Source organism: Channa argus, chromosome 17, assembly GCF_033026475.1.
Source record: "Channa argus isolate prfri chromosome 17, Channa argus male v1.0, whole genome shotgun sequence".
Taxonomy (NCBI): domain Eukaryota; kingdom Metazoa; phylum Chordata; class Actinopteri; order Anabantiformes; family Channidae; genus Channa; species Channa argus.
Genome location: NC_090213.1, coordinates 10,538,768 through 10,553,001, shown reverse-complemented (window position 1 = coordinate 10,553,001; position 14,234 = coordinate 10,538,768). Strand labels below are relative to the sequence as shown.

General features: G+C 40.3%; 1 protein-coding gene across 5 annotated transcripts in view; it reads right to left on the bottom strand.

Moving 5' to 3' along the window:
• Positions 1-464: 464 nt before the first annotated feature.
• The window catches only part of wasf1 (WASP family member 1), a 48,942-nt gene continuing 35,172 nt past the window's right edge, over positions 465-14,234 (bottom strand). For 3 of the 5 annotated variants that reach the window (XM_067482009.1, XM_067482008.1, XM_067482007.1), the window contains 5 exons: positions 6,638-6,694; positions 5,607-5,770; positions 4,571-4,750; positions 2,507-3,078; positions 465-1,977 (listed from right to left, as the gene is read on the bottom strand). In XM_067482009.1, the coding sequence (XP_067338110.1) occupies positions 1,820-1,977; positions 2,507-3,078; positions 4,571-4,750; positions 5,607-5,770; positions 6,638-6,694 (1,131 nt within the window). In that variant the 3' untranslated portion in view covers positions 465-1,819. The remainder of the gene's footprint in view (positions 1,978-2,506; positions 3,079-4,570; positions 4,751-5,606; positions 5,771-6,637; positions 6,695-14,234) is intronic. The other 2 variants (XM_067482011.1, XM_067482010.1) reach the window with 2 other exon arrangements.

Here is a 14,234-nt window from a genome sequence, read left to right as displayed (position 1 = left end):
CATATACTTAGTTGGGCCATGATTATTGTTAATGTAGCCTTGAATACAAGAGTAGTAATAAAAGTTTATAGCTCTCTGTGAGGGCTTGTTTGTGATATAAGCAGTTGCGGTCCGGGCCATTAAATCCTCCGTCAAGGTAGAAGCTACTTTTCGGGCAGCAGCAGTGGATGGTGCCTTCTTGGGTGGTTAAAAGGGATTTATTGTTGCATTTGCCAATACTGAGGCTATGGCTCTGTATATAAGTGAATCATTTATTATCCAAAAAAACCAAAAGTTCTTAAATTAACCCATGTCAAAATCCCTGTCAAGGTCAGCAACCAACTCAACAATAAAATAGATTACCAATGACTGCTGAAACATAACATTAGGCTTTAATTAATTCAAGCAAACTGTTACAGTCAACAGTTACATAAGTTACATGGTATACAGTATTGATGTAATCTTTTTCTTTTTTGTGAACCAGGGTTTCTCTGTCCCTGTCCCTTTCTTCCCACACATAGAAACAGCAAATCCATACAAGCGCAGGCAAGTAAGTAGTAACAGCACAATACATTCAACTCAACGATACGTTTTGTACGAACAATAAGGCAAGTAGAAGAAAGGACGAACAAACCAACAGAAAACGATGGCGGACATTTTCCTTAAAATGAGCCAAAACAAGACAGCGTGTCCTTATCTCTTGGGCCTAAAAGGCAGTATGACGCAGAATGTGTTCCTCTGAACAAACGTTGCTGCAGTGGAATCAAACGAGGTCAGGTTCCTCGTTAGAGGGCAGGTACACAGTAAAGGGGGACTGGAGGAAAGAGCTGCCTTCTGTGTTGTTGAGTGGTTTGTACCTGTTGTTTCTCAAACTCATTATCATGGGTAACTTCTCAGAAGTTTTCGTCGGCACGCTGGATATTCACTTGCAATGTCCATTTCCACGGCGAAGAAAAGGATCGGTGCTGATTGTTAAAAACTGATGGCTCAGTGTTTGTCTTGCCTGGACTGAGAAAAGGGCTCAATCTCTTGGCATACATTTTCCTGGGGTGAATGTTTAATCTGCAAGTGGCTAATTCTGCACACACACTGCCAAGGCAGCTACTGTATATGCTCTCCCCTCCTTCATTTAAGCATACGACAATCATCACATGACATACCATCACAATCCTATGTGTACTGATAGTGCTCAAGTCAGTCCCGATGACAACAGACAACAGGACGACCCAGCTGGTGTTTGCACTAAGTGGCTGTTTAGCTAGTGGTCAGTGGTTATCAACTACTGGCCCATCAAAACGGCAAATGTTTCAGCAGAAAAAAGTAAATAAAAGGCTATCAAATAAAACAGCATTCATTTAATGCCATGTTCAGCCACTAGGTGGCAAAACTGTGCTGGAGAACTAATGATAATTCAACATGCCTTCATTTTTTTCCTTTTCTATTTTCTTGTTTTTTTTTTCTCTCTAATTGACATACAGGTAAGAAACAAAAACAAGTGGTTCTCCAAAAAGATTTCATGTATAATAAAAGTAAACACAGAGGATTTCATCTCAAGAAATCCAGCAGAAACAAGTTTGTGTGGTAGTTCAGAAATAAATGGATGCAAAAAACTACTCAGAAAGACAGACGGAGACAATGTGAAAACTCTTCTCTGAACAGAAATCACAACAAGACAGCGGTATGACGAGACAAAGGGGGATAACAACGGTTCTTTCCTTTCTCCAGTAAAAAGGACTGTTTGATGATGAAGTGTTGAGTGCAGGGTTTGTGGGGCAGCTGAACAGGTTTGTCCTCTCCTGCCATCGCTGCAACCCCCCCTTCCTCATCTACCTGACCATCATCACTCCATCCAATCTCCTTCATCAAACTCAGACTCGTCCTCAGAGTCAGAATACTCCACAGCGATACGACGTGACAGGATGGTGGCTACATCGTTGCCAACTCGCTCATGCTTAGCCTCTTGCTCTCGTTGCTCCTCCACTTTTCGGAGTTGTATGCCTGGAGTGGGAGGAAGCAGTAAACAGGCAGAGAAACTTAAGTTTAGGTTGGTAATAATAACTGGTTGCATGTTCTTCAGTGGTATAATTAGGATTTAGCTTTATTTTTATCGATTATTAAATATTCTTACTACTTTACAAAGTATTGTGGTCTCAAAATTACTACATTCTTACTTATTAATTACATTTAATCCACATTACACAACACTGAATGGGTGTCCTGACCAATCCTGCGATCAAACAGCAGACTTGCACTTAATTGTTCATTCATTGATAGTTTAAAATCAATTTGACTTTTATCGTGTGCATATCTATAACATGGTGTGCAGTGTTTCCATTATGGCCCTGATGTGCAGGTCCACCTCAGGGAACTCTGGTGAAGTATGTTCTCCACTTAAATTTGGCTGTATATCCAGTATACACTTTATCAATTGTGCCCTCTCCTCCAAATACAACGTATTTGTAACAGTGTAATCCCATTCATCCCATTCATCTTTGTTATTTCTAGTAAATCTAGTAAAACAATCAACCTTTTCTGATAGCTTCCAGCAGAACACTGCGTGCGTCGCTGATGGGTGGCAAATTGGCTGGATGGTGCCTCTTGGTCCCCAGATCGTGGACAGTGTGGGGCAGTGGAGAGGCCATGGCTCCTGCTGTGGGGAAGGCGGGCACAGGTGGTGCGCTTGACAGACAGGGCGACGAGCTTCGCGCTCCAGGGAGGGGCAGAGGAGGTGGTGGTGGGGGAGGAGGCAGGATGGTGCCATCTGACTGGGTCCCGGAGCCCATGGGTAGGCCCTTGTCCAGGACCTGCTGGAGACGAGCCGGAGAGGAAGAGTGTAGAGGAGGCGCCACGGGCGGAGGGGCCGGGTGTAGCACCCCTGGGGCAATCTGGAGAGGAGCAGGGGGCGGCGGTATCGCTGGGGGGTGTTGCTGGACTGGTAGAGGAGGAATGGGAGGAGGTGGGGTGCCCCGCAGGCCCGCAGAGGGTAAGGGGGGCGGCGGAGGGGGGAGAGGAGGTGGCGGAGGAGGAGGAGTGTTGGAGTTGAGGCCTGCTGTCCGCGCTGGAGACTGAGGTCTGCTGTCAGAAAAACCAGAACTGGAGCTGGATGGGGGAGAGAATAAACAGAAGGTCATCTGATAAAATCTGCCACGGACAGTTAACATTTGGACTTGGCAAAACGCAGGGGTCACTGGATTGAAATTAACTTTTGGCTTTTGTCAACCTGTCTGAATCTAGGCAGCCATTGTTTCAAAATGATACACACTGTAAAATCTTGAACAGGAGTCATTAAAACTATGTACAGTAAGAAGCTCATAACAATAATTAAGAGCAGCAGTGCTGTGTGAAAGTCAGTTCACAAATGTTGAAGTACATGTTGAGCATTGGAGGATTTTGTTCTTTTGTACCGAAACAAAATTATTAATGAACTGCTCCATCAGTTCACAAGACAAACTACTTTCCAATTACAATTGTGCAACAGTGCATTAAGAGTGTTGTCACAGAGGTCACACATCTCTGCAAGGGGTCCTTAGCTCTGCAACAAGTCCTTACAAAGTCCTTACTGGAAATTAAAAGCGTTCTAAAGAATGTGTACCTGAATGTTTGTATGCTGAATAAGAGGTTAAAAGACTCAGACAATTGAAATCCTGGAGCTTCTATCTTGTACATTAAAGACAGAATGTTAATAGTACTGGCCATTCAGTGATGCTGAAGCTGTGTGGGTGGATCGAGCTAATAACAAGCACGACAAGACAGACGTGTTCACAATCAATATTCTTCCTACGGAGAAAACTGCTGCAGACAAAAAGCACAGCAAGAGAGAACGTAGAGGAAAAGAATGTGCCAATAATGTCTTCTAAGCACACGCGAGGCTGTATCTGTACCAATAGCTACTTAATGTGCTGCATTTAGTGTCGGAAAGGTTTGAAAAAGGGTGAATTGCGAAGATAAATACAATAATAGTAATGTCATAAAAGAAGAAACAGTGAGACTTAAGTGCATCAGAACTAAAGGTCAGAAACGGATTGGAGAGTAAATAAAATACAGCGGGGACGGAGAGAGTTTGAGTGGAGGAGGAGAAGATAGGTGCAAGGACTTCTCCAAAAAAATCAATGCAGTATTTCTCTGGTGCTGCTAAAGCTGCAGTCCTAATCATTCCCTCTGATCTCTCCATCTCTTCAAACAGTGACATATGCGGCAAAAGTGTGGAGCAGAAAAACTACCTGTAATACACTCAGTGGCCCTTCTTAGAGCTCTTCTCTTTCTAACCCATCTTTGGTCTAATAAACCTTCAGTCCTCCATCTGGTCATCTAGCACTTTCTCCTTCCATTCTTCCCTATGTTTTTCTGTTAAGCTCCGTCGGAGCAAAAAATCCAATTCGTCCATATGAGAAACAGAAAAGAAGCCAAAAACATACGGTAGCAGTAGGATTACAACGCTGTAGGTGTGAATCAGAGACTATGTAAAATAGTATTTACAAATAATTCTCCAAACTCTATTCACACGAGGAATCTGCTCGATGAGCTGGAAATCAGCGCTATGGCAATTTCTCTGGCTTGCAAATGAGGGGTTGTATGTTGTCTCCTGTCCCACCTGATCACAGAGGGTGGCTTGATCTCTCCCAGTGGGTGCATGGCAGGTGGAGGCGGTGGAGGGTCGTGGGGCCGTGAATACATTCTGTCGCCGGTACGGTTCAGCAGCTCGTTCATCTGGCTGTAGGGCAGCGCCGCCAACGAGAAGGGCCCTTCCAACTGCTCCATGTACAAGGGAGCCCTGAGCAGAAAGATGTGTTTTTGTTTTCTCACTTGTCTTTAATCCTGTTTGTGTGTGTGATCATCACCATCATCGTCATGAAAAATTGTTCATATTCAACATTTTAAACCAATGATGATTTGGATGATCAACAGTGTGCAGGACTTTTTTGGTCCTTTCACAGTCAGAATTTGAAAGATTTGACAGAGTCTAGACTATGGGCCCTATTCAATCGAGCAATGCGTCCTCATGTCCCCTGTCACATTTGCTTATGAAATTTCAGTGATTTAAGAGGCCTGAAGAGACATAACTATCCTGTAAGTAAAAATATAAAACAACAACCCATCTGGATACGTCCAAGCTACCAGTATATGTTTATCTATCTACAGTATCTGTCTGTAGATCTCTCTACAGTACATGGTATCAATTTACTTTAAATCTATTATCGAAGATATTGAGTCAGCTGTTCATGACAAGACAAATCCAGGAAATCCACCAATTTGCATGAAATCTATTAGTATTTACACTGACTGGCAGGAAATTAGTGAATACAAGTGGTGTTGGAGCTTTGAGACACACTCTGTGAGGGACCTTAATCATCGCTGCTGCAGCTTCATTTCCCCAGTGCCAGTGAAGTGTACTGTAAAGTGCAAAAACCCATTCTCTGTGTAGTGGGAACAATTTATTTTCGAAGATGAAGTGAGTACATCCTGCTGACATAAGGGTTTATCTGATGAGTATTTTTGAAGCTTATTTTAAAAGGTAAAGCTATAAACTCTTTCATATTGTCTTTCCATGGCTACCAGGGAGTACAAGTATGTGCATGTTCCTACAATGGGATGTCTGGCAAACACATTAATAAAAATGCTTTGCTTACCTGTTGTTGTGGTAACCTGCAGATCCGTTGGCTTCTCTGTGTCCGTCGTCAGGTATGTCCTGGGCCAGTTCAGCCCCCAGCGCCAGTTTCTGCCACTCCTTTTTCCGGTCGTGAGGTGCTCGCGGTACTTTCTCTTGCTCCTGTGGACGGTCTATCGCCTTCAGCTTTGGTAGAGAATGTGAAAAGGGGCAGAATGACGTGATGTTGACGATGGTGTGGGAAGAAATAATTTGAGGGAGGACAGAGATAGGGAAGATGCAAGAGATGAATCAAGTCGGGGAAAAAGCCATTGGTGATAGTTTGGGGATAGAGGGAAAGGGAGGGAGAAGATAACACCTGGTGTTATTCAAACTTCACTTCACCTTTCAGAATGCAAAACAGAGTGGCTGCCTGTTACACACTATAACAGGAAAAGCTGTGTGAAACGTGAGTAGAAGAAGCATTTTACAACACTTCAGACAGACACACAATGAAATCAAACGTCAAACGCCAAGTTTCCCCCTCTACAATTATTCTGCTACATCGTCTTTATTTAGATTTGCAAGTACCACATAAATATCCATAAACAGTAACAATTAACCTTAATTTTAAATGCCAGCTACTGACAAACATCTAAACCTGACAGATGTTACATATATACACAATGTACTCTATTTGCTTTCTGAAGAGGCAGATCACAAAGTTGTTTAGGGAGAAGGGTTCTTAAAGCACTTAACAGAAAATAAAATACTATCATACAAGCTTGGGAACAGGGAGTGCTCATTGACTAACTCAGCAGAAACTAAATTATCATACAAGTATATATTTTTATCAATACATAGACGCCACAAAGTAGTAATAAAGTGACAATTTGATTAACTTATTTACTGAGGTCCATCATGAAACAGCACTCCCTTCCTCCCAGATTTCACCACGATTTGCTTCAAAAACACATTTTACATTGTAAAGAAGTATAGTAGAGAAACTAAGCATTAAAGTGCTGTAGCATAAAACACACACAGTTTTAGGATAATCGCTGTATTTTCACATACCTGCCCTGGAAGGTCTAAGTACCTATAGACCTGATCATACATGCGGGGGTCCTGCAACTACAAGAACAAAAACCACAAGAGAAGCACCAGGGTTGAGGGGAGGGAGGGGAAAAAAAAAATTAACATGGCAGAGGATGAACACAACACTGCTCCACATAGTCAACAGGGACAAAAAGAGAGTGGGCGGTGAGAGCAAGTGGGACAAAGGGGAAAGGGGTAAAAGAAAAGTGCAGAAAAATGACAAATGTGCACAGCTCAGGGGATGTCACAATGCAGGCGGGACGCAGTGGCACACAATTTAGTGCAAACACACACACACACACAGACATAAAAAAAACAACTGAGCTTCAGAGAAAACACAAGACTGATGTAGAAAGTGAGAGATTTTACTGGAATAGAAGAACAAAAATGTGCAAAAAGACAGACCTCAAACAACAGCACACACTGAGTAGTGACGTGCAAAACAAACACACATGCTCAAGCCAACTCAAAATAATACAGTGGAATATAGCACAAGGAGGAAACTAAGATGAAGAGGACACCAGTAAGCATGAAAACACCTTCTCAGTTATTTAATTATCTTGAACCACTTTATGCATTCAGTATTAGAAAATAATATGCAATCCTAATAAACAGTTTTATCAAAAATACATTTTCCAACTGTATTAGCACATATATTTGAGGACAAGAGTGGTCATTTTTATATTGCCTTTACTTTCAAAACGGTTTTATGAAAGAAAGCAGCAATTCCTTAAAACTTCCCCAGAATGTGTGTTCCACTCACCCTAAAGCCCACCGATTCACAGCGAAGATCATTAAAACCAGGTCACAAATTTAAAGTTGTCTCTGTTTTCAGAAAGGCTTTCGTTTTTCTTTTACATCTAAACACTACAGATTAGGTCAGACATTACTCAAAATAGAGTAATTATAGCATTTGTCAGGGACTATTTTCAGTAGTGACTAGTTGCACGCATTATTATTGCGTGTGTAATGCTATACAGTGTAATGCTGGCTGTTAATAAGATCAACTCATTGTTGGTTTTGGCCTCTTTGTGGGATTTGCTGAAAATAAAAAATATACAACATCCCCAGGCAACCAAATGTTCAAATCAGCAAAAGTAGGCAGATTTGTGTACATTACAATAATCAGGTTTCATGCAAGACGTAGCACACCCAATGAAACAAGATGCATTCTACAAACTGCTCTACAAACGTCTAACATTTCACGTTTGCACTCTGGCTTTTTAGAAACCTGCAATACTATTTCTAAGGCATAAACACCACATAGATTGGATATGTGTATTAACACATTTCATGTTGTGGTGCATCATTCCCCTCAGAAATGTTTCTGGAGGTAAAGCAAAGGTCTCTGAAACATAATTTCTAGCCTGTCACAGTTGCTCTCTCCATTAAAGCCAATACTAATCAATTTCTTTTTTTGTCATGTAGATCCTCCAGGGTGGCATACCCTGTGTGTGTGTGTGTGTGTGTGTGTGTGTGTGTGTGTGTGTGTGTGTGTGTGTGTGTGTGTGTGTGTGTGTGTGTGTGTGTGTGTGTGTGTGTGTGTGTGTGTGTGTGTGTGTGTGTGTGTGTGGTCAAATGAAACATGCTGCCTGACAGGCTGGTGATTCAACATGACACGGGTTGTGGACAGCATCTCCTCTGTTTTGGCTAAATGATGTTGATGTTGCCCAAGAGCAAGCTTGGGAGTAAATCCTAATGGTAATGCACATTGATTAGGTTCTGATTCATTATGGCCCATTACCCCTGATGAGCCAGTGGCTGAGGAGAAGCCTCTGCACTCAAACAAAAAAACACACACACACACACACACACACACTGAATGACTGTCTACTTGGCTCCAACACATTTATATATCTGAACTGACAATCTGAATGCTATATATTCCAAACTTGAGAGAGCACTGTGCCCAGACAATATTGCCTGCTTAAGCTGAAGGTGCATCATCAGAAGTTCAAATATTTTAACCTACTGACTTCTGACATTTTCTAAAGTATACTGAGCTTTTAAAATTCTGCTATATAATTTAGACTAGTTTTACTTAGATTAACCTCTGACGTCATGTAAGCTTTGCAGTAATCATGTGCTGGCAACATTTAAAGGGCATACTTGCACACAAACAAATAAACTCATCCCTGTGCTACATAGGGGTTTGCAAATTATATTATACGATTTTTGTTTTATTGATGCTATAGGGAGTGGCAAGTGGTCAGCAGATAACAGATCAAAGAGAAACAGGCACAATGCTACCAAAGGGGGACAACCATTTGTTCAGAGTGTCACAAAGTGGAGATTTTAATGCAGCAAGATGAAAAAAGTAAGAAGTAATAAAAAGGGGAAGAAGGTGCAATTTCTTCTGAGGTGAGAGAAAATTAGTAGACATATTTGTATGTTTTTCAGTCTTTACAAATGTAGCTAATTTCAGAGGGATGTTCACCTCTGCTACGTATCGTCGCTTCTTTGAATAAACTGATACTGGCAGATAAAAGTGTCGCTGAGTAGAATGTGTGTAATATAGCAGATTTACAGCATGTTATATACACAACACATTCTCGTATGCCTGTCTCTGCTCATACAGGGAGACTGTACACACTGAATGCACTCAATATATAGACACACCAGCAAAGTGATAGACTCAGCAAAACTGCAGCTATGTTTCTGTGTAAATGACCCCGCTGGGAGTCAGACACAGCCACTGGACCACCCTGATGCTGACACTAACACAAACCACTCTCACAATACACAAATTATTGCTGCTGAACTACTGGTTTTGTACATAGTCCTGCATTTTTTGTATGCAGCTACTGATTTTCCTAATGAATGTAATAATAATCAATTGGCAGTTAAAAAATACTAAGGAGTTTAGAAAATGTCCCAAATCCTTTTTTATCTATTGTAGACTAAGAAATTCTTCAAAATTATCAAGGTGTAAACACCACATGTATAATGTAACTAAAATGAGAAGATTTTCCATTCAAATAGCTTTTTCTTCTCACATATACTTTTTTCCAGGTGGGACAGTGTTGCTAAGCAATACGGGTATAAAGAAATACATGAACAAGACAAATGTTCTATATTCTAGCAACAAACAGCAGCGAAACTTAAAGCAACTGAGCTGAGCAACACTGAGTTGAGTTAGCATTTTTTTCAAGTAAAACAAAAGTAAAAGTCGATGCACTGACTTGCTGTTTGCTATGCATTTGTTTTCCATCTAATAGACATTTGCTCAATACTCTTAGGCGAAGGTAAAATGTACTAAGGTTTTCAAAGTCGAGACTCCTGGGCTGCTACCCCTAAAGTAGAACTGATATGCAGTCAGGACAGGTAAAAACTAGAGGGCTGTTAATAGTGGTTAGGAGGAGGGGAGCTCACTTGTCTAGACCAAACCACAGAGGGAGAGTGAGGAGAGGTAGGTTAGAGAGGGCTGCAGGCAACCATGTCGAGGGGCAGATGCTCTTGTGGAAGGCCATGAAGGTCTTACCTCTGAGGGAGTCAGGAAGGGAGGATGGGTTTCAGAGAGGACTCTTATAAAGCCCTTGGGAAATACAAGATAAGGCATTTCCAGCTGCACAGATTTAGAAACAAATTAGACCAGGAACCAAAAAATGTAAAGCAAAGGCTGACAGGAACAAGAGAAGTATTCCTACTGCAAAATGTTTTTCTAACATGACCACGGCAACTGACACCTTACTTATTATCATGATCATAGACATGTTGAGTTGAGTGACAAGATATCCAGCATTATAGATATATGCCTATACAGTATATACATTTACTACATAGGCGGCCTAGAGTGAATAATATAAATAAAGATAAAAGCATAGTTCTTAGTTATTCTATTTAAAGAAAAAAAAAAAAAGAAAAAGAAATCTGCTTCTCAAATCGCAGCCATTACGGAGCTCGTCTATGGTCAGATACACAGAGGATGTTTGGTACGTCTTGCCAAAGATTATTAAAAAGTTCACATTTAAAATGAATCCCTATTTATGTTCCAGAGAAATGCAGAAATTGCACGTGAGATCCCCTCAAGAGTTGGAATGAACCCAACTCTAAGAAAAGGTAGTTTGATCCTGCAAATTCTAGTAAAAAAAAGAAACCTTTATCTTGTATCTCTTCCCAGACAAAATATCTTCAATGAAACACCCAGGGGTGAAGCTTCGATGGTGACAAACAAAAAGCCAAGTGTGCCTGTGCTGACAGTGGGACAGCCTTGAATGTGTACAGCTGCTCTGGTCAGGAGCAGGGCACTGTTCAGGGTGTCAGCCTCGGTCACTCTCTGTGACACACGGCTCCAACTTTGCAGTCTTAGTGTCTTGAAAGGGTCAAAGTTGTTGCCACAGCAACCGCAGCATGATGGGTAGAAAGATATTGCAGGGAAGAAGACATTGCAAATTTGTATCCCAGCAGTAATAATAGAGATATGATGCTTTATCTAACGCCTACAGCATCTGTGTGTGCAGATTCAGGAAAGGTTTTCATGGGACTTACAGCACCTTTTACTCTGGTAACTCCCAGACTGAAGCTTCAAATTATAAGATTTTATTGACAAACAGAACAGGTTTTAATCTGAAAAGGATCTTCGTCAGGTCAGACCCCCAACAGCCCCCACACAGGAAAACATGGTTTTCCTGTGTGGGTTTTAGATCCCTATTAAAAAGAGTTTGGTTCAGCTCAAGGGTTTTTTCCTGAATAGGATGAGCGGTTACAGATAGGTGGATAAAACATTTGAAATTAACTCTGAGAAACAATGGACCACCCCCTGGCCCTGAAGGGGACTGGTAGCTACCCTTCAGACTTGGACAAATTCAGTGGTGCTTTTTACATATATACGGACAAAAATAATTGGGCCTACGTATAAATGTACATTTTTCAAATAGGATGCATGTGTGTGCCATAATGAGACAGAAGTATGAGTTGAGGAACTGGAGACAAACCTCAATCTGCTTCTCTCCTTCTCCTCCTTTGCATTTCCGCTTCTCCTGTGTCCCTGGGACTTTCCTCCCACTCTCTCTGTCTCCCTCTGACTGGCTCAGCACATAGTCCACTACTAATCCACTGAGGGTGAGGCTAACACAGAAGCTAATAAGATTAGGACTTTTCCTGTCTCGGCTACAAGTCAGTGTAACTGTTTGTTGCCCGTTTGACTATTTACACACAGTGTTAATATGTGGTTTTGTTCATGTGGTTTTACTAAATAGTGACATGATGCATCAAATTGCACGGTCAGCAAACTCACTCCCAATATTCAAAAAACTCTTCCGCACCTTCTTATGCACTTAAATCTTTTTTTTCTAAACTTGTTTTCTCCTATTTGCACTTCATGAAACGTAAACACTTTTCTGCTAGGACTGTGCTTGGATGTTTTCTCATTGACTTAGATTTTTGCTGCCTTGTACCTCACTTGTAAGTCCCTTTTGATAAAAGCCTCTGCTAAATGACTAAATGTAAATTCTGTCAAATGTGGTCACTAGGACATAGCAGATTATTATTGCAGCTCTTGGTGCCAGTTCCTACATCTCGAATGTAAGAATTTAATTACACTATAGGGACACTTTAGAAGATATGTTGGCCAGTAGGTTTAGAAGGACATACGTTAAAGACAATTCAAGAAATGGATTGCTCAAAAAGTACATAAAATGAATTTTTATAATTAATTATACAATATACTTCATATGAGGACAGATCAAGGTTGGTTGAGAACTGTAGATATGAGTGAGTACAATCGTAAATGGGGGTGAAAAAACAGGTACTGGTACTTGTACTGTAGTAATAATGGATGCCCAATCACGACTGTACTTAATTTCACTCACAAGTCTTTCAATATGGTTCTTTAAATCCCTACAATAAAATACTTGTCATTTTTCTGTGGAGTAGGAACTAATGTGGATCTGAACTGATGAACTGTCTCCCAAGTGCTACAGTTAAAATCAAATACTTTTCCTACTCACAGGAAGACATCCAAACTTCTTTTCTCATCTCAGTGGTTTCAAGGAATGTATTTAGAAAAGCACCTAAATAGTCAGATATACACAACAAGATTTAGTTTTACTACAAACAAGAGCTGATGTCTATTGTAAGTCTTTGTATAAATTGTTTCATGAATGTGTTATTTTAGACAAAGTTTTTGTGGATGACTAGCCATTAATGAAATTCATACTGTACTGTACACATACTGTACATTTATTAATGTTACATTTGTTTTGCAATTCTTGACAAAAATCTCTTGCTTCAATTGATGCTGCAGAGAAAATGTTAATTAAAAGTAAATCTGATTTGTCTAAGATTTTGTTTGATGTACAACATATGTACAACTCATGCAGACATACATACATTAGCTCTGTTGGGAAAAAACAGCACCCTCATTTCTCTAAGTATTACAAATCATTGTACAGTGCTGCCACTAGACCTACTGTATTTTATTTTATTTTCTCACTGGTACTATAAAAACTGTGCCTACCACCACATAAAGCAGGGTGCACCTACTAAGTTCCCATTTCATTGCATTAGATATAAAATCCATTATGTTATGTGATTTTGCATAACTTTCTCACATCCATATTTACAAATTAGCTTTTGATATTTTATATTTACTTTTGATATTAACTAAAACCATAATGTTCAGCCATTTCACATAATATAAAGTTGTGCTGGGAAGAAAAAGGGTGGATGACCCTAAGAGACAATGTAAGAGTAATGACAATTACAGATAATCAAGAGAAAAAGAGAATTGGAAAATTGTTTGTCATGGCACAAAAATGTTTTGACAGCATGACCGGTGGCACAGCTCATCAGGTCCTTGACACTGCAGCTTCATGGTAGTTCATCATTGATTTGGATCTTTTTAAGTTTGTGTTTGTGTCAGAGTTGCCACTGGAAAAAAATATTTGAGAATTTTATTTTTTTTTTTTCCACAGTGTAATTGCTATGGTCCTCATTCACACCATTTATCCACCATGATGGTTACACAAACCAACAAATATGTGTGTGTAATTCTGCTAATCCATCCTGCTTTGCCTGTCTGTGAATGTCCTCTAGGCCCTTTCATGGACTCTGTAAATGCCTGTGTGGTGAATAGGGAAATGAACATGGCTTTTCAAGCTGAGCCCACCCAGGGCTTTAATTAGAATGAAATCATTGGAATGAGCTTCAGTCATATCAAACAAACTCTCTCTACTGCTGAAAATTAACATTGTGTTTTATTTTACCCTTAAAAAAAAAAAAAATCCATGTATTTTATTTTAGCATCTGTAAACTGACATAGACTAAACTACTAAATAACCACTTATAAACATCATTAATTTCTCTACTTACAGTTAATTCATGACCACTATTGCTCTGTCTTCTCTCCACCATTCTCCCAATCCCTTAAAACCTCAAACAACAATTTATATTCTCTTTATTCACATGAACCCCAAATGCAAAATCACTCTGCCTTTTCCCTTATTGACTTGTCTGTGATAAGCTTTGATTTACTGTGAGGGGGCAAAAATTGAAGCACACCCTTCTTCCCACGCAGGGAAATGCAAGCTGATCTCAAATAGAGCTCCTGGTGAAGAGGGTGGGAAACCCCTCTATT